The 22059-nt window shown below is 38.1% G+C and overlaps 1 protein-coding gene and 1 long non-coding RNA gene across 2 annotated transcripts in view; both read right to left on the reverse strand.

The window, feature by feature from the left end:
• LOC122071701 (RNA/RNP complex-1-interacting phosphatase homolog) overlaps window positions 1-17343 on the reverse strand; it is a gene marked incomplete at its 3' end in the record, with an annotated part of 42677 nt that extends 25334 nt beyond the window's left edge. The window contains 2 exon segments of the mRNA XM_042636088.1: window positions 14143-14364; window positions 17190-17343. Coding sequence (XP_042492022.1) covers window positions 14143-14289 — 147 coding nt within the window.
• Window positions 17344-19579: 2236 nt separating this feature from the next.
• Window positions 19580-21530, reverse strand: LOC122071700. Its single transcript, XR_006138253.1, has 2 exons — window positions 21387-21530; window positions 19580-21112 (listed from the first exon to the last, which is right to left on the reverse strand). It is a non-coding gene; the product is annotated as an uncharacterized LOC122071700 (long non-coding RNA).
• Window positions 21531-22059: the final 529 nt, after the last annotated feature.

Consider the following 22059-nt stretch of genomic DNA (forward strand, 5'->3'; position numbering starts at 1 on the left):
AATCCCCTTTACAGGTAGAGAGACACCTTCCTCTTTTTAGGATAAGAGAATCCTTACGACCATAAGTACAGTCTAGAATTATAAAAAAGTAAAAGTAAAGAGTAGTGGAATAAGAGGAATACCTCAAGTGTAGTGCAAATGATAAAGACTAGAATGATGCACCTTATGTAAAGTCATCTCTATGGCTTTGACTTGCACAGGAGAGAGTGGAGGACTTGATTGAGACTTAAGCTCTTGTTGGGATTCAAAGAATCGAACAGCTCGAGTAGGATAGAATAATCTTAATGACTCTTGAATGCTCACAATAGTGCTCTTAATGCTCTTGCTTAATTTATGTTAATCAAGAGCAATTAGGGTATTTATAGGTGAGCTTAGTGAAGCATTTTAGGTAAGAAATCAAGATCTAACGGTCGTATTCTGGGACCACCGGTCGACCGCCATCGGTAGCCGATCTACCGAAAAGAGTCATTAGGGTAAAAAACTAGCCATTGGAGCTCTTCCACAGAGGCACCGATCGATCGGGACTTTCTGTCGGTCAACCGGCTATGGTCTCGGACAGTTCCGGTTGACCGGTGCTTCCAGCCGGTCAACCGCCAACATAACAGGCTCTGTTTTGACAGAACCCTGCCATACTGACCAGTCATCAGTGTTTTGACCATAACTTTTCAGTCCGACCTTGGATTAACCAGAAACCAGTTGAATTGGAATCGTGACTCGATTTCCTACAACTTTTACTAAGCGTCCATTTCCTGATACCAACTCTAAGGTTGCCCAAAATTCCTTTGAGTCAGGTTAATCTATTTTCACAGAATTTTACTAGAACATATTGTACTATACCACCTAAGGTCATTCTAGTATGATGCATGAGGTGCGTGCATATACAATGTGTGTACAAAACACAAAATGTACTATCTATCCTATGGTCTTCATCTTTGGTCTTGAGGTCTTCATCTTCGGTCTTAAGGTCTTCATCTTCATTCTTGAGGTCTTCACCTCGATATTCCATTTCTTTAAGCTTCAAGGTCATGTCTTCATGAGTTCTTCCTTGATATCTTGATTCGACCCTTCTAGGTGTTTCTTCAAGCTAATCACACTTTATCAAATCAAGTTAAAGACGCACGTTTGATTGTTAACACCAAAACACATTAAGGAGTGTGGCCATGTTCCCAACAAGGGTCAGTTTCAAAAATACCTAGCTGATAATGGGATTCTTCATCAGACAAGCTGTGTTGACACTCCACTCAAAATGGGGTGGTTGAACGCAAGAATAGGTACTTATTGGATATTGCTCGAGCCATGATGTTTGCTAGACACGTTCCATCTCAGTATTGGAGATGTCCTCACAGTAGCCTACCTAATCAATCATATGCCAACTCATGTCCTCAACTCTCGAACTCCTGTTGAGGTTCTTCAAGGGATTACATCCTTCCTAGTTCCTCCAAATACTTTTGGGTGTATCTGCTATGCTAGGGATCATCATTCACAAGGAAAATTGAAACCTCGAAATACGAAGTATATCTTTCTGGGTTACTCTCCTACACAAAAAGGATACAAGTGCTACCATCCTCCTACCAGATGTACAATAGTAATAATGGATATTGTGTTTCATGAATCTGTTGGTTACTACTCGTCACTTCTTCAAGGGGAGCCTAGAGTTACTAGCGAAGAAGAGATGACTCTGAATCTGCTTGTTCCACCAGTATACCCATCATCATCACCTCAGGATCCTCATGCTCCACAAGATAGTGAAGGGGTAGAACCTATTGTTCCAACTCAAGGGGAGATGACTCATATTGTTCCAACACAGGGGGAGATGACTTCAGTTCAAAGAACCATTGGTGAATTCCAAAGACAAATTGATGACTCCACTCTTCAAGTTTATAGTAGGGGACACACCAGAAATAAGCAACTTCAGACCATCGCTACTATTACAACACCTTTACACATCCCTTTGTCAGCCCTAAATCCATAACCGACCGAGCCTCATACTTCAGGTATAATCTCTCCTTTTGATCAGCCTATTTCCCTCAGAAAATGCACAAGGACCTGTACTCAACACCCTATATCCCATTTTTCATATGATTCCCTTTCTCCCTCCTATCGTGCCTTTGTGTCTTCTCTTTCATCTACTTGTGTCCCTAAGAATCGGCAGGAAGCTCTTGTAGAGAAAAAGTGAAAGGCTGCAATGGAGGAAGAAAGGGATGCCTTAAAAAGGAATGGCATATGGTGACTCTTCCACCTAGGAAGAGACCTGTTGGCTGCAAGTGGGTGTTTGTGGTAAAACAGAAGATCGATGGTGTTGACAGATACAAGGCAAGACTTGTGGCTAAAGGGTTCACTCAGACTTATGGAATCGACTACCAGGAGACATTTGCACCAGTTGCCAACTTGACCTCTATGCAAGTGTTACTCTCATGTGCTATAAACCTAGGATGAGAACTCCAACAACTTGATGTAAAGAATGTTTTTCTCCATGGAGATCTCGATGAGGAAGTCTATATGGAAATTCCACCAGGTTTCTCTAGCACAAGAACTCAAGGCAAGGTTTATAAGTTAAAACGTGTTATCTATGTTTTGAAGCAGTCACCTAGAGCGTGGTTTGGAAGATTCACAAGGCTATGACATTTGTGGGTTATAAACAGAGTAATGCTAACCACACAATGTTCATAAAGAGGTCTGATGAAAATGTTACTATACTCATTGTCTATGTGGATGACATCATGATAATAGGAAATGATAGCAGTAAGATTGATCATCTCAAGGATTTTCTGGGCAAAGAATTTAAGATAAAGGATATTGAAAAGTTAAGGTACTCTCTTGGAATTGAAGTTGCCAGGTCCTCAAAAGCCATCTTTCTCTCTCAAAGGAAGTACATCATTGATCTGTTGTCCGAGATAGGTATGTTGGGTTGTCATCCTTCTGATATTCCTATGGAAGCTAGTAGCCGGCTCAAGGAAAAGAAGGGTGAACTAGTTGACAAAGGCCGCTACCAACGGTTGGTAGGAAAACCAATATATCTCTCACATACACGACCTGGCATTGTTATGGCTGTAAGTTTGGTCAATCAGTTTATGCATGATCCCTATTCCTCTCATATGGACACTGTTATGTGTATCTTATGATACTTGAAGTCAGCTCCAGGAAAAGGGATCCTCTAATCTCCTCATGATCACCTCCGAGTTGAAGCTTATATAAATGCTGATTGGGCTGGCTCACCTGACAGAAAATCTATCTCTGGTTATTATACCTTTGCAGGAGGGAATCTTGTCACTTGGTGCAGCAAAAAAGCAGAATGTGGTTGGCTAGATCTAGTGATGAAGCAGAATTTCGTGCCATGGCACAAGGGATTTGTGAGTTACTATGGTTGCGTACACTTTTGGATGATGTTGGTGTACATGTTCGTCTTCCTATGATGCTTTACTGTGATAACAAGGTTGCTATCAATATTTCTTATAATCCAATATAGCATGACCGAACCAAACACGTGAAGATTGATAGGCACTTCATCAAAGAGAAGTTGGATGATGGTTTAATTTATGTTCCTTTTGTTAATTCTGGTGATCAACTAGCTGATGTTTTCACTAAAGGACTGGTTGGAAAGTTGTTCCATCCTAGTTTAGTCAAGTTGGGCATGTGTGATATATATGCACAAACTTGAGGGGGGAGTGTTAGAATAAGGATTAGTGCGCCACAGGGGCACAATGGGGTTTTCCCCCCTACACCGACCCTAATTAGTGTGGGCTGGCTAGATGGGAGTATAATTGTAAATGCTTTATTTTTTCTGTTTTGTATTCCTATCATGACTCTATCATGATAGTCATGACTTTATCATGATTTTATATTATAAACTCTATCATGATAGTCATGATTCTATCATGATTTTATATTATGAATAGGGGACTTGTGTGATCAGTTAAAGACACACAAGCATTCTTTTTTTTTCTTTTTTTTTTGAAAAATTCCCCTAGTGAGAAGGGAATGGATTTCTCAGGAATTGGGGGTGTTGAGCTGCAATTTCCCATCAAAATATTTGGGTGTTAAAATTTACAAAGGAAGGGTGAGGCATGATCCTTTGTTGCCTTTGATGGATAAAATTAAGGGGCGCCTATTACGCTGGAAGGGAAAATTGCTATCCATGCGGGAAGGGTGGATTTGGTGCACTCGGTGATTGCCAGTATTCCCCTTCATAACTATGCAATTTATGGTAACCCTCCTCGTTGGTGATGATCCTTATGGAAAGATTGATGAGGAACTTTATCTGGACGCAGGATGTGGATTCAACTAAGAAGATTTCTATCAAATGGGATACAGTCTATAAACCTAACTATGAAAGTAGGTTGGGAACCAGAAGAACTTGGGATGTTAATGAGGCCATTCGCAGTAAGATAGATTAGCAGGAGAACCATGAGAAATTTGCGATGGGGTTTTTCTTCAGAGCTAGATTTTTCACTAAATCAAGCGAGTTGAGAAGATCTTATGACTCCTCTTCTGTCTGGTCTGGAATAAAAAAAAATGTGGAATTTTGTTGTTTCCAAGGAGAGGTGGACTTTTGGTGATAGGAAGTGTATTCGTTTCTAGAAGGATAGATGGGTGGATGGATGGTGATGTAATACTGAAATTGAGAAAGCTCAAAACAGTACCAGGGTAGGATCTTTTCTCAGAGAATAGGGAATTCTAGATATGGAGAATAGGATATTGCTAAAACTTGTTGAAAGATGAAAAGATGGAACAATAAACAATAATATAACACCCGGGCTTCACACCGCAAGGTGGATCGACTGGATCAAACACCAACCTACCTTGATCAAACACAAGAGATTCTTGATCAAACACAAGAAGAGAGTTGCATAAGCAAACTTTGTTTTAAATTCTGAGTTGTCCTTGAATGCTTACAATTGATCCCTATTTATAGGACCAACTCAACAAAACATTACATACCCAACTTCCAACTAACAATAGTAGAAAGTCTTCACTTATTAAAGTTGGGGTAGGAAAGTCTTCACCTTCCAACTACTAAAGTTGGAAAAGTCTTCATCCCCCACCTACCAAAGGTGGAAAAATCTTCATCCCCCACCTACCAAAGGTGGAAAAATCTTCATCCCCCCAACTACCAAAGGTGAAAAAGTCTTCACCTACCAACTACCAAAGGTGGAAAAATCATCACCTCTTAAAGTTGGTATGGGAAAGTCTTCACCCACCATTACTTACAAAAGTAAAAAGTAAAAGTAAAAGCACCTTCTAAATACTTATTGAACCCATGACTGGTTCAACTAATGAACCAAACCACTATTAGACCAAAACATGTAAACCAGAGTAACTAATCCCGTATGCATACCTATTACCATGGTTTAGACTCATTAAACTATTGAAGTTGCCTATTACATTAAAAAACCCTTGGACCAAAGGCCCAACATGCATATAACCCAACCATAGACTTATTCCTAAGAAAACAAGTCCATTTTGGTGATAAATCTGCATCAACTCTCCCCAGCTTGAAAAAATTCGTCCTCGAATTTTGTAGTGATGAGGGGGAAACCACATGTGAGTAGCAGCTTTGACCATTCCCAAACAAAACTCGGGTGATGTAGGAACATTGGGGCTAAAGTCTTCAACGTGTGGAGTTCTCTCTTCAAAGAACCATGGTGGCATAATGAACTCTACATGATCATCCTCTGAATCAATATAGGTTGTGAATGTTGAATTTATAGAGTCCTCAACATTGGTAATCTCCTTGGCAAAGACTTGAGGCATAAGCTCCAACTTTTCAAGAACAATGTCTTCAATGTCGATTTCTTCCACATGAGTCTCAATGATGGGATCATCATTGTCTAACCCCTCTTTGACAGTAGAAATTGTTGGAATTTCTTCCACACTAACCTCAACTTCTGACTTTGGTTCGTTGATGGGAGGTGTCTTCTCATGTTGCTCCTTTGCATATTGTTGCACAAGAACGGCCATATGGTCTATTACTTCTTTCATGCTCTTGTCACCAGTGGGTGGTTTTTGGAAATCTGAAGAAGACTTTAAAGGGGACTCGGGTGGAGGGAAGTACATTCTTCGTTCATGTTTAGATAGGCACATGCCCGCCAACTCGTACTTCATTTCTTCCCAAGTAATGGGAGATCTACCATGATCTTTTAGATCCCTTTCTTTGGTTCTCCACCACTCGCGGGCTGACCCAACTAGCTTAGTATGCGCTAGGTTCATCTTGTGCGACTCAGATAATTCAAACCGGTCAAAGTAGTTATCTAAAGTAACCAACCAATCAAAAAATACCTGGGAATCATGCTTGTCGCTGAACTCCTTTAATTCAAGCTTGACCTTCCGTGATTCATCGGCACGTCGACGAGGTGCTTCAAGATCACCATTGAAATAAGATCTTACATGCTCCTCAAAGGTAGGTGGTGCTGTAGGGGTTCTTTGTTGTGCCCTTTCAGCACTTCTCCTATGTTGACGATGCACAGCAGATTGTAGTTGATACCTGTCCTCCCTTTCGAATGATACATTGCTACCTTGTATTGGAGTAGTACTTTGATTCTCAAGTGATTGCAACCTCGCACTTATGATCTTCTGTCCAGTAGAGAGCTGTTGAAGCATCTCAATGACTTTTGCCATTGGATCAGGTGGAGGCAGCGGCCATTGTGACTCATTCTCTGCCATGCTCTGATACCAATTGATGTAATACTGAAATTGAGGAAGCTCAAAACAGTACCAGGGTAGGATCTTTTCTCAGAGAATAGGGAATTCTAGATATGGAGAATAGGATATTGCTAAAACTTGTTGAAAGATGAAAAAAAGATGGAACAATAAACAATAATATAACACCCGGGCTTCACACCGCAAGGTGGATCGACTGGATCAAACACCAACCTACCTTGATCAAACACAAGGGATTTCTTGATCAAACACAAGAGATTCTTGATCAAACACAAGAAGAGAGTTGCATAAGCAAACTTTGATTTCAAATTCTGAGTTGTTCTTGAATGCTTACAATTGATCCCTATTTATAGGACCAACTCAACAAAACATTACATACCCAACTTCCAACTAACAATAGTAGAAAGTCTTCACTTATTAAAGTTGGGGTAGGAAAGTCTTCACCTTCCAACTACTAAAGTTGGAAAAGTCTTCACCTACCAACTACCAAAAGTAGAAAAATCCTCACCTCTTAAAGTTACAATGGAAAAGTCATCCCCCAACTACCAAAGGTGGAAAAGTCTTCATCCCCCACCTACCAAAGGTGGAAAAATCTTCATCCCCCACCTACCAAAGGTGGAAAAGTCTTCATTCCCCAACTACCAAAGGTGGAGAAATCTTCATCCCCCACCTACCAAAGGTGGAAAAGTCTTCACCCATCATCACTTACAAAAGTGAATTGATCCCCCCATTTAGAAAAGTAAAAAGTAAAAGTAAAAGTAACTTCTAACCACTTAAATTGAACCGATATTGGACCAACATGGACCATGGTTCAATTGGAACTAAACTAAGACATAAAACATGAAAAAACTAAGTATGAAATTAATAAGCATCAACAAGGTAAGGCCACATGCTAGTTACTCTTGTTGGCCTTCTTCCTACGGATGTAGGTCTTCAGATCTGCATCAGGGAGACACCAACGTGATGTGGAACATGATGATGACTTATATTAAGAGGGTTGCCAGAAAAGTTCTAGGGGAAGCAAAGGGTAGTTGTTAGACGCCTAGAGAGACGTAGTGGTGGGATGAGGAGGTCCAAGCAGCCATTAAAGTTTGTTTTAAGACATGGCCAAAGACCAAAGATTCAGAAGATAGGAAGAAGTATTATGATGTCCGAAACGAAGCTAAGAAAATTGTGGGGATGGCTAAGACGAAGAAATATAAAGACCTTTATGCTAGCCTAGACACAAAAGAGGGGGAAAAAATTATATACAAGATAGCTAAAATGAGAGAAAGGACGAGTAGGGATTTCGACCAAGTGAGATGTATAAAAAATGATGATGGAAGAGTGTTAGTAAGGGATGAGGACATTGTGAAGAGATTGGATGAGAATATTAATGCCCTATTAAATGGAGACAGTTCGAGTAGAAATGACGCTCAACAAAACTCCACACATCATAGATATGCACGTATGGTTAGTGTGGCGGAAGTAAAAGAAACCTTGATAAATATAAAACCAGGCAACACATGAAGCTCAAATGAGATCCCAATAGAAGTGTGGAAAACCCTAGGAGTATGTGGGGTTGCTTGGTTAACCAAGTTGTTTAACAGGATTATGAATACAAGGAAGATGTCAGACGATTGGGGGAGAAGCATTGTAGTCCCACTCTACAAAAACAAAGGGGATATTCAGAGTTATAATAACTATAGAAAAATAATAATTAGTCATACTACGAAACTATGGGAGAAGGTTATTGAAGCCCGCTTGAGAAGAGAAACTAATATCCCGGAGAACCAATTTGGATTTATGGCAGCTAGATCCACGACAGAAGCTATCTACCTACTGAGGAGGCTCATGGAAATTTATGAAGCCCACAAGAAGGATATCCACATGGTCTTTATTGACCTGGAAAAAACATCTGACAGAGTTCCTAGAGATTTAATCTAGCATGTCCTAATAAAGAGAGAGGTGTCGAGTATATATGTGGATATAAGTAATGACATATATGAGAGCGTGGTGACTAGTGTGAGATTTGTGGGAGGTCAAGGTAAGGAATTCCCAATTACGATAGGGTAACATCAAGGATCGGCCTTAAGTCCCTATTGTTTGCGCTTATCATGGGTGAGTTAACCAAAAGCATTCTAGACAAGGTCCCCTGGTGTATGCTCTTTCCAGAAGGCATCGTTTCAGTGGAAGAGACTAAAGCAGGGATTAACGCTAAATAGGAGCTATGGAAACCTTGAAAACAAAAGGTTTTAAGATTAATAGATCGAAGACGGAGTATGTGATATGTAACTTTAGCCACTCTATGATGGATAATGAAATGGTGAAAATTGAGGGAAGAGAGATTCCACAAAGTGACTTTTAAATATTTGGAGTCAGCCATAAATAAATAAAGGAGGACAATGTTTCACATAGTAACTAAAGTGGCATGGATAAAGTGGAGAGGTGCGTCCGGAGTATCGTGCGAATGGCATATCCCTTTAAAGTTTAAGGGAAAATTCTAGAGAACTGTTAGAGGATGATGTTTCACATAGAACTAAAGTGGTACGGATAAAGTGGAGAGGTGCATCCAGAATATTGTGCGACCGGCGTATCCCTTTAAAGTTTAAGGGAAAATTCTATAGGATTGTTGTGAGTCCAACTATGATGTAGAGACGGAATGTTGGGCAGTTAAAAACGTCGCATAGAGAAGCTATGTGTAGCTAAGATGAGGATGTTAACATGGATGTGCAATAAGACTAGGAAGGATAAAGTAAGGAATGAGAATATTATAACTGATTTGGGAGTTGCCCCAATCAATAACAAGCTCCGCGAAATCCATTTGAGGTGCTATGGCCATGTCCAAAGGAGGCTTGAGGCACCCCAGTAAGGAGTTATCTGATTTAGATTGAAGGAGCAAAACAGCTAGGGGCAGGCCAAAAATGACTATAAGCGAAGTGAAGAATGGCATACATAGTCTCGGTCTTGTCCAAGATATAACCTTGGATAGAACCTATTGGAGGGCAAGGATCCATGTAGCCGACCCCGATTAGCTGAGATTTTCCTAACTTGCTGGGTCGTGCCTCTTTCCTCTTATTCTTATCTCCCTACTCTCATATTAATTTCTCATCTCCCATCTTTCCATCTCTTCCAACCCCCCTGTTTTGATTGGACCTTTTTTAATTTTGTTTTGTATGGATCCATGTAGCCAACCCCATTAAGTTGAGATAAGGCTGAGTTTGTTGTTGTTTCTAGCCTTAGCACGAATGTCTTTTCAGCCCTGGCAAGTAAATATCGTCGTTTTTGTCCAAAGTTTGTGTGTTTCAATGTTGGACAACCCTTTGGCTATCTTTCTTCCTGGCCTCTTTTAACATTGTGCCATCATTTAATTGTGTGCTACAATGGCAAACAGGTATACCCCAGTCGGACTTTTCGCAATTACGCTCTTCAAGGTGATGATATAGTCATAGGAGAAAATAGTGTTGCAAAAGTCTATAGGGATATTATGGACAGTTGAGCCTGCCAACCCCTATCTAAGATGCTAACTTCTAATATCAAGGCTTTGGCAGCCCAATGGCCTCACTAATTCTGGAGCTGGACTTATCCTTGTATCTATTAAAATAATACAGTAACCCGATTTAGTGTGGCTTGGATGCCTGTCTTACGATCTGTAAATTGCACTTTGTTAAGAGTTTCATTAAGCTCATAGGGTGCGGGGGTCTAGCGTTATTCAACTACGCCAAAGGAGACAAGCTACATGGGTATAGCCGACATTGGTTCCGTCATGTTCTTGTGGCCTTCTCACCTGGTGGAATCATACCACAGCCTTTTCTCCATCTTGTTTGGTTTTCTGAATGGATTAGTAGTTACATGCTACCACCTTGGTATGGTGAGGCACATTCTTTTGGAATCTTTCCGTTCTCAACACATATATGTTCAGATGCGGGAGGATTTGGAGCGTAAGCTCACAGAAGATGGGGATTCTTCACAGCATTCCAAGAAGGAAGGGTGTGCTCAACACATAAGGACTAGTAGAGGCACCAAAGGTTGCAACGCAGGTGCTTCACCATAAGGCAATGAAGATTAATCCTAAATTCAAGCTAAACTAAATCGATTCAAATCTCTTTTCCATTCAGAAAGAGGACTCTCATACAAGATGCATTGCCCTTTTTTAATCTCCAATGTGTTATTTGTGAATATTTTCTTTCCACTAGAGTTATGTCTAACAGAAGGTGTTGCTTAGTTGCTGCCTTGGCATCCAAGCCATTTTTTGTGTGGTAGAACCACCAGTGCCTTAGTGCAAGGCGCTGGTTTTTTATATTTTCTTTCATTTTATTACGTATCTAGCTCATATTTATGCCAAACATCATTTAAGTAAATGATTTTATAATTGTTATTCCATTCACTTAAGTTATCATTTATAAATAAGCAAATACCCATAGTAGAATCCAAAATAAATAGTTAAAAATTCAAATTCCAAAGGATAAAAGTCAATCCCCCCAGTTCAAAAACAAAAACTGAATTTTCAATTGTAGGGGCAATTTTCAACTTTCGATTGCTAGGGTTTTTCTCAAATCTAAAAATTCCATCATCCTATCGTGATAGAGCATCACTAAAACCAAAAAGAGCGGAAAAAGCCGCAAAATAATATTTTTACTATCTAAAATTTAATTCCAAATGGGGCAATTTTAAATAGCATTCATGCACACCAAAATAGGGGTTGACCATAACATAATCCCTTCAACATAAATCAGATTTAAACAATCTTGGATTTGTTGGAAAACTGATTTTGAACTCCACCTAATAAAAAAGGTCTCATGTAAAAATAAAAGCATTTGACCAGTCAAACTTATTCGAGAACAAGAACATTTCTCTAAATCGAGAGCAATTTAATTACTTATAAATAAGATCACATATTCCAACAACAATATAAACCAAATGTGAGACTCTATATACCAAGACAATGATCATTTCCAAGAACTGTATAAACCAAATGTATGTTTTGATTGTTTCAAACTACCAATAGCTTGCTACTTCAGTTATGTTGTCTTCTAGTTCTATGTTGATTTTTTATGACTTGATGCAGCTTAATGTTAATTTTTTATGATACAAAGACAAAGTATATATTGTAGCATACTAAATAATGTTAGAAAAGAGGGGAATTAAAAAAAAAAAAAAAAAACACACTTGGGCACCTAGGCAACACCTAGCTGGGAACTTTGTCGCCTAAGCGCTTAGACACCCCTCCACCGCCTTGGGTCACCTTGTCGCCTTGACAACTATGATGTCTATGCTAGGCCTCCATTAGGAAAATGTCTAATCCAGCTGCATTAACTGGTCTATATATAATGCAGTAAAACAACTTTACTAGTGCGTCAAGCCAATGAGCCTTAGGGTGCTAGTATTAGTATGGAACAAGAATTGTGGGCATTTTCTCCTTCCAATGTTGTATTTCCAAAGTAACGGGTTGGTGACATGGCATTCTTATTGCATGGTTATATTTCTAGCATTCACTTCCTTTTTTCTTCGATTAGTTTTGGTTTCCTTCACTTCTCTCCATTAACTACATCTTGCTCAAGTCATAGTCATGGCACCAAAGCGAGCCAAGGAGAGGCTAAGTGGTGCAATTCGGGTCGGAATAACCCTTATTGGTTCAAGGTCTGATCCAATATTGTTGAAGGAATAGGCACCTTCAAGAACTGAGATTTGCAATATCAACACGAGAAATATTTCATTAACTTGCTCCAAAATGCTTACAGGCAGTCCCTTTTGCAGAGTGCCTAGGAGGATTCTAAACTCTTATTCGGATTTTCACACCTAGTTCTAGACTCTTTGACTATATAATGAACTGTACATTTTTAAGAACTAATCGGTCAGGTTTCGATCAGGCTGACCAGTTTCTGTCTGTTACTCGGCCATCCTGAAACCCAACTGCAAAGAAAGTTTTTGGTCATTTCAGTTTCGGTCTGGTTTCTTATCAGCTTTTGTTATAGGCTTCTAAAAAATCACTATCGGGTTCGTTTGGCCCAGTTTCGGGTATACATAGGAAATTAATGAGTAATGCTGGTTTTTTCGGTTTCTCATTGGGTTACTATAGGTCTAGTCTCACTTTTTTATCGGGTTCGGCCAGTTTTCGGTTTCGGGTGGTTTAATCGGTCTGCCCATCTCAGTTTCTGTTTCTACCAGTCCCATAAACCCCAATCTGAAACCAAACTGATAACAGTTTGGATGGTCCGACATGTTCGGGCTGAACTTTGACACCCATACCATCAATGATATTGGCTAGTGGATTGAAATAATATTTTAGGAGACTACAATTTTAGATGATATCTATATAACAAACTAGTTAGAACATAACATGTTCCCCACACATGCATTAATTACTTATGACCCTACTTTGGCTGAGACTTGGACTCGATAAATTAGGACCGACTAGACTTTATCACTTATCCAGAATAATCGCCTAAACAGGAACAAACTTATCCTAGCATCCAAATGACTAGGAAGTCTGGCATCCTTTTATTTCTGGTTTCAACTTTTGTAAACTTTTAGATGGGTCTGATTCTTATCACATACTAGCTGTTTCTTCTTTTTGCTAACCTATTCCCATTTTTTAAAAGAAACAATAAATAAATCTAGAAAAGCATCATTTCTGGTGATTTCCATCTATAAAGGTGAGTCTTGTTACTACAACACACAATTTTTCTTATGGATACATACCTACCACTAAGTTATGGCTTAACTAATAAGAGCCCCATTGGTGAATTTCTTCAAAATTTCTCCCCCACTTTTTTTTTAAATTATCTTTCTTTCTCTGTTCCTGTTTCTGACATTTTTTTTCATATTTCTTCCATCATGTTTCTGATCTGTTAAGCCACAGAGAGATATTTATATTTCTTGTTCTATTACTAATGCCATAAAAACCCACATTACGTTTGTTGTTCCAAGATCCCACATCAGAGTTTATGATTACCATTGTTTTTTCCTATATCACCACCAGGTCCACCATATATACATAAAGAATACCATGTTGCATGTGGGCAATTGTTAAACAATTAAAGGAATCGACAAAGAAAATAATAATAATAATAATAATAATAATTATTATTATTATTATTATTATTATTATTAACAATAATCACTTACAAAATCATTATAGCAATATAGTACATAATAAAAGTAAGATCTATATAAGGAAGTATCAATGTATCATACATATTTTAAATCACTATAGACAAATGGAAGAAAATCCAAACACACTCTAGGCCCTGAAGTATTGCCCGTCATAGTCAGAAAGTTTCAACAACACTAATAACCACAAAGAAAATCAAAACAATCAAACTAACAAAAAAATAAGTATCTTCATTAAACAATCCAAAATGTATAACACACCATTAAAAAAAGCATTCATCAGTTAAGCTTAGAACAGTAGAGGTACAAAGAAGGAACCGAAGTACATTCAACAACCCAGTGCATAAATTATCTTATCATACTTCACAAAAGATGAAAAGGAAAGAGCAGTACTCTGCGAAAAGTTTCAACTGCAGTCTCTATATGTTCTTCCACTGCAACTCGTCCTTCAACACGATCTTCATGATCATGATCTTCAAAGATAGCTTCATCTTCTTCTTCAGGTAATGGTGAGGCATTTAAGTCCATAGAGAAAATCATTCAACATCCACCAAGCCGCATTTGGCAATGTGTAGACATTAATATTTAAATCAACAAAAACATTTGACTCGTTGCCTATTCAAGAAAAGAAGAAACCATTTTTTCCTGTGAGACCAATATACTATAGAACTAAGAATTATCAAACTCTGTCACCTAAACAGAACCATCCAAAACAAATAAAAAACTGCAGCACCAGCATGTACACAAGCTTCACTAAATGTAATCCATTTACCTACATTCTCAGACCCTGTTTGTTTGATGGAGAAAAGTGGAAGAGGTAAAAAGGGGTGGGAAACTTGTATTTGTTTCCACAAACTAACGCAAACATGAGTGTTTGGATAAGTGGGGTAAGAAACTTATCAAACAAGTTCTTTAAATGCAATTATTGTTATCTGCTGATGTGGCACTCAACTTTTTCCCACCCCACTCACTTCCAAAGTTGGCTCTATTCATAAGAAAGTTGTTTTTTTGTGTCTATCTCTCTCCTCCTATTTCCTCTCTTTTCCATTGAATCCTACCTCATCTCCATTTCCATTGTTTCCCACCAAATTCCACCCCACTAAAATTTACATATTCCATTATTTCCTTCCCTTCCCTTCCCTTTCCAAACCAACCACAACCTGTGGGACCAACCCTCACAAGTTTCCTGTCCCTTTTTATCTGTCAAACAAACAGGACCTCAATGAAAATAATTGATTCTCCCATGTTTGCTACGTAACTATGAGAGGTAGAAAACATAGGGCAATTGGTAATAATTCATCTAAACAATTCTGATTAGAATAATTTTCAGCAAATATTTGATTCTTCAGGAGAGTTTCCTTTTCTAATCAGCACTTTTTTAAGGGGGGGAGATTCTGCTCCTCATTCAAATATCGCTTTGAAATGCAAACATGAAGACAATCAACTACAAGAAGGGTAAAAGGTTGCATTAGAAGGAAAGGTACTGTGCAGTTTATTGCTCAGTCCTCAAATGAGGGGAAAATAAAGAGTACTTGATACACCAAATCCAAAGTAACATTCAGTTTTTGAACACACACATGAAGACAATTTCATAACAGTTTAATGCATTGTCTCTCTTCAAGTCTCTTACTATTTACACACAACATCAATAGACTCAACACAGAGTATCTGTTTCTGTTGCTTCATCAGATTCCTTCAGTGATCCAAAAAAAAATTGACAAGGATTTTGTTGCAATTCAGGATCTGACTTTATGAACTGAATACAGAATTTATTAGAAAAAAAAAAAAAATGTCTCATCTAGTTTCTTAGTTTACTTTGCTCCCAGAATTGTTTCTGTTTCTGTGCCAACATGCATCTTGAAATTGTCCTGCATCACATTGTTATTATTTTTCATTGCAAAAGATTTCTTCAGTTCTAAGGGTTCACAACAGACACATTTAACTATACCAATTTTATTCCTTTTATTAAATTGCAGCTACCATCAGAAAGGTTTATGTTGATAATGTCTTTCAACTCAACAAAATACCATCACCCAATATATATGAAAAGGATGGTTTCAATTTTGCCTTCAGCAAGAATTCTTCTAGTTGCAAAGTAGTAAGTGATAAGGGGAACACTGCATATCATCGTCAAACATATGGTTGATAGAGAAGAACTCGGTCATTGCTTACAAAAATACTAAAAATGAATCTCTAGCCAACTTAACCACTGGGTGATTTGACTTCTGTGGGCAGCAGCCCAAGATAGGGGGATGAAGACGAAAGCGAAAAGAAAAAAACTGGTTTCGGAAATTTGGAGGAAGCGCATGCAAGGTTAGGGAAGGAAATGGGCTCTCAAACATAGTGATTTACAATGTGAACGGAAAAAAAAAAATTGTGTTCAGTACAGCATGTTCAAAGGCTCGGAATTTTGAACAGGACGTTGGTCAAAAATCCAGTCAATTCAAGAACTGCAAAAAATAGGGAACGGAAAATGCAGGTTTCAAACATTTAGATTTGAAAAATACAGGACCAAATAATACAGAAATATACACATAAATTGAGGAATTATTACATAAATGCTTGCATCTAAAGTTAAAAGCAGCTATAACATCGATGAAAACTGCATATCAATATCCACATCCCAATCTAATTTCCACAACCCATTGCAACCTCCAAAATCCAAACACCATATATCAAAAAAGAATTTCAACTTCAATGACACATTTCAAGTAAAAAATATGTCCAAGGCCTGTTCCAATTACAATCAATTTCCAACCACATGTCCGCAAACACACTTAATGGTGGAACCCACTCCCCCTTGAATGCCCAGATTTTCCTATAACCCCATCTCTATCTAAATTAATAAGAGGAAATGAAAGTATCAAAATAATTAGTTAACATGGAAATAAGGGGAAACGAAAACAGTCAGTGTGGCATTGTAAAAGATCCATTTACCAAGAAAAACATTGTCAAAGATTCAACACAGTGTATCTCTCTAGTTATTGCCCTTAATTTGGGAGAACGCTTTTCTTCTTCTCGAATTCCCATAATTGAGATCACTCACCCACCCAACCCCACCCCCACCCCCCCCCCCACCCCAACCAAAAAATAAAAAATCGACTTAGAATTAAGCACAAAAGCCTTTGATGGGAGGCGTGCAGGATATGATTCCAAAATACGGCCAAGCCCTCTATATGGCTGCCGAGAACACTACTAGTACCAGCGATCCTGTATATCAGGCGGCACTAACGAGTACGCAGAGCTTGAAAGAAAATGGGTTTGTGAAGCACATAAGGGAGAATAACTTGGATGCATTAATAACTCCCAACTCTACGGTAACTCCTATACATGCGGCTTGGGGCTTCCCATGAAATTACTCCCAAGTCCGCCGTGATGAAGGGACAACAAAGGAAATAACGGGTAGGCCGATCGACAGAAAGATAAGAGAATGATCTAACCTTTTTCCCGGCGAAGAATCGTCGAGGATACTTCCACTGGCGTAGACTCGCATCCACCGCCGCGGCACTGCAACTGGTGTACCGTACCACGTTAGGGCTAGGGAAGGCGGAAGGTTTTGGAGTTTTTGGACACTCCAAAATGGTGAGCAGAATCGGGATATAAGCCTTTTTCTAAGAGGTCCGTTTTTTCAATTAAAAAACGCGAGAAGCAACTTATTGAACGCGTTTACAACGGTATGTCAAACCTCTGTAGTTTTAGCATCTTCGATACGGCATCTTATAGGCTCCATTTGGTTGCTTTCTTTTCTTTTCTGTCGGGTTTTTTTTTTTTTCTATTTTTCTTTTATAGAATTGATTGCGTTAAACAGGAGTGATTCTAATTCTTTAAACAAACAAAAAAAAAAAAAAGAAGACGAAGAAGAAGATTATAATGATCTTATATTACATGGGCCTTACCAAAATGGAGGAGTTGCATTTCAAAATTTCGAGTCGATTTATTGCTCCCGCATAATAAATCAGTCTGAATACTAATAAGATCGAGGAAAAATAAACTTACAAAAGCATAATCGATCACCATGACAGACCTTCTATAAATACCTTATTTTATCACCCTAGAGGGTTCACTGGCAATGATGAATATCTCAACGGTTAAGAGATCTTATATTTGTGGATTTAGGGATTTTCCAGCTTCCATTGACACATTGAATGATCTTTTATTAACACATCATTTTATCGCACTGGAGTGTGCCTTGACAATAATGAATATCTCTCAATGGCTAATAGATGTTATATTTGTGGATTTAGAGATTTTCCAGCTTCCTTTGACAGCACGTCCAGTGCTCATTCAAACAAATGTTACGTTTGGTAACAATTCTACTATTCAAAAGTATTTTGACCCATGAATACTTTTTCTTGACTCTCCTCATAAAGAGTAATTGCAAGGAGTGGACTAACATTTGGTAGCCTAGCAAAACACTCATTTGTATTTATTAAAATGCCATTGTCACTTATATATTTATGAAGATACCATTACCTCTAAACAAATTCAGACCCAAATAAACTCCAATCTCACTTACATAATTAAACCTAATGAAAAAATAAACACAACAATGAAATAACCAAATACACCAAAATAAGAAGTGAACTAACATACATTATCTAAGAGAACTACTATAGAAACTGGACTTTGACTGAAATATAATAGGGAAAATTACATGATTACCCACTTTTGGGTTTCCCTTTATAAAATTACCCAGCAAAAGTTGCAGTTAACAAAAATACCCAAAATCAGGTTTTGGTTTATAAAACTACCCACCTAAATTTTTGGTTAACAAAAGTACCCAAAATCAAGTTTGGATTTACAAAACTACCCAAAATAGTGACTCTTCATCTTCCACACGTAATCATGTCTTTGTTTATAACTGAAACTTTGAGTGGGTAGTTTTGTAAATCCAAACTCAATTTTGGGTATTTTTGTTAACTAAAACTTTAAGTGGGTAATTTTGTAAAAGCAAACCTAATTTTGGGTATTTTTGATAACTGAAACATTTGGTGGGTAATTTTGTAAAAGAAAACACAAAAGTGGGTAATCATGTAATTTTCCTAATATAATATGCAAATGTGTGTAACTACATTATTGAGAGTAAAACCATGGTTTCAGGAAACAGAGGCATGCATTTGGTTCCTCATCTTCAACACTCCAATCTTCATTCTCATACATGTGGTCTTGTTCGGCCAGTTTCGACTAACAAATTAATATTGCCTTTAGGTTGAGGCATCATGGAAGTGTCATCTTGCTAGGAGGTAAGGCATTTTCCCTTTTATTTGGGCAGCATTTCAGCAATAAATGACTAAACTCAGTATAGGGTTTAAACAAAATGAGAATGGAAAGGATATTAAAACTAAATGGAATAATGAAGGCTAAATAACACTCTTAAAACGTGTCTCGAGGGCATTTTTTGTAAGAATTTAAAGTGTTTCTTACTTGAAAATCTCAAAGGAGGAGAAAAACAAAGAGTTGCGTTGTTCAGTTAAAAAACCCTTGAGTTGTAGGGTTAAAATTGAAAAAAATAGGAAGGCCTTGCACGCACATACCAATCAGTAATGAGCCCTAGGAGGCAAGTAATGAAGCTTAACTAATGTCGAGTGGACATCAATTGTTGTTGATTACACGTCAGTAATTTTAAATTGCTTGTTGAAAATGAAATATTTAAATGGCCAAAAAAAGGAATTCCCTCTAAAAATACAAAAGTATTTCCATCAAAATAAATAAATAAAAGTCAAAAGGGATATAGAAAATTTGGAAATAAGAGAGTTCATTCAACCCTAGCCCTTCGTTTGGAATCTCCTTCTCAAAGCTCAAAACAGGAGGCCAAATTCCATAAGAATGCCATGAAATGGTGAAGATGTTATACTGGGTAGCGCCTACTCAAAAGCATCCAAAATATTTATTACAACTATTTTGGGAACTGCAATGCAAAAAATATTCTGCTCTACAACAATAACATGTTAAACAGTTTTCAGCACTAACAGAGACAAATGCAAAAGAAACATTGCACATGCCAGGGAGGAGAAGATTTCACAAAACCTTTGTTGTTAGAAGAATACAATTAAATGGGTCTTTCAATCCCCTTTTTTCCATGAACACCAAACGTGATTAACATATTTCATTGTCAAGACAAATGAGATGAAACATTGGACTTTCTTTGAGAGCTGAAACACTCACCACGTTGTCCATTATCCTAATCTTCCTTCATTGAAGACGGAGAGCTAAGGCTGATGATGGCTTTGAATGGACCTTTCGTAATATTACCAAGTGTTGAATTCATCTTCTCTCATTCAACCCAAATACATAAATAAACATATAACTATGTTGACCTATGCCTACAAGGGCCCCATTTCTATTCTCAGATAGCAACTAGAAAATCAATCACACAACATTCAAAGAGTGCCCAGAGGGCATTTCTAGAAGCAAAAGGGACATTTGTTGAGCTATGATTGTACGTGCAGCGTAACCGGCTTGAAAAGAACACCTGAGCATGGCACACCCCATGAATCCTCTTTTTTTTTTTTTTTGGAATCTGTTTCTGTGCAGCATTGACTTACTTCAGAGATGGTTGCAACCCACTACACTTATGACCCTTTGTTTATTTCCAAGCCCTGATTCTGCCAACTTCATAAATTACTCCACATTTCAATCTCCCTCTCTGCCACACACCATAGATTCTTCCTTAATTCCCCGGTATCTTCAAGCATTGATCAAATTGATCAATCCAAAGCATATTAATGTAAGGCTAGGACATCAGTTCCCTAACCCCAAGTAGGATCACTAGTCAACTCCAACAAGGTACTGATCTGAAGAATTAAATCAGAATGTAAAATCAACTTTCAACGACTAAACCAAGACTCTGAACAGGTCCTGATATCCCTGGTAACACCCACACAACACTAGAATAATTCTCACTCAAGCATTAGAGGAAAACCCCTAGTCGCAAGTTACAAATCAGGTTAAATCTCATGAAAACAATTCATAAGCAAGAACCACATTAGCAGAGACCAGATAGAAGCAATATTACCGTCGAATGGAGTTAAGTAGGGAAGGATTCGACGCTCAAAATTTAAGGACTAACTGATAGCCCAGTGCTGAGATATGTCGGTTCAGAGGCCAGAACGTGCCCAAACTCCAATCGAGTGGGGCTTCTGGTGAGGGGATCTGATCCTCAAAACATGGACCAATTCTGATGACAGGCTTGAGATTCAAGTTCTCAGAGATTTTAGAAAGAAATCCTTCAAACACAGATATAAATATTTTCCCAGTAGAAACAGAGAACATTATCCCAGTGAAACGATGATTTGGAGCAGGTACCTGAATCAGATGTGAAGAAAGCCGACGTGATGATTTGGGGCGGAGGAGTATCTCTTCTCTGTGCGCAAAAAAAATTATCCCAGTGAACCGAGGATTTGGAGCAGGATTTCTTGAAAATAAAAAAATATATATTCAGTTAAGGAGAGGGCGATTGAGGCTTTTCGTGATCTCTCTCCCTGTGGAAGTGAGAACAAGATAAGGGCTTTTTCGTGAGCCCTCTCCCTGGTGGTTGTTGCAGACGCAGCCTATGCCCTTGAAACTGTTCTCTGTCCGCCAACGCCAGGTTTTTAAAACAGAGAAGAAAAACAGCGAAGAAGGAGAAGGACCGTTACCTGTTGTATTTGGGTTCAGGGTGGAGGCGCAGGTGTTCTCTCCTCTCGGTGCCCGTAAATAGTGAATGATGAAGAACTATGGCGGATGGTTTGTTTATTGGAACGATTTTCCTAAAATCCTCTCTTTTTTTTTTTTAATAGAAATAAAACTAGGTAAACAAAACAGTTATTTGTCGGTCCATCAATTTCAATTTCTATTGTTCTTTTTTATTTTTTGTTCAAAAATAAGGAATCTTGCCTATAATGCACCAAACACTTTCTTCTATTTTTCTGTTCCAATAAAACAAAAAACTCCAGCCTAATTGTGTTAATTTGCCTTGTATTCCATTTCAGTGGTTTTACTCCAATTGGAATCATGAGGTTGTCTTGTGTCCAATTTTACCCATGTCTTGGTTTTCCTTTGAGCCCATTCCCTTATATTTTTATCCCCATTGAATCATGGAGCATCCTAATGAGCTCAATAACAAGTTGTTCCAACTAATTTTAAGTTTTCAAAATATATGAAAAGTCATGAGTCTAATCTAATGGACCTTCGGGCCATTTTGTGAAAGTTTCGGAAGGAAACGATATATTATTTTTTGCCCCGTTTGGTTGCAATGAGAATTTAAACGAAGGGAAGTGATATTTTCATACTTTAAAAATAAATGTTTATAGTCATTATCCCATATGATTA

This window comes from Macadamia integrifolia, unplaced genomic scaffold, assembly GCF_013358625.1.
Source record: "Macadamia integrifolia cultivar HAES 741 unplaced genomic scaffold, SCU_Mint_v3 scaffold_57A, whole genome shotgun sequence".
NCBI classification, from domain to species: Eukaryota; Viridiplantae; Streptophyta; class Magnoliopsida; order Proteales; family Proteaceae; genus Macadamia; species Macadamia integrifolia.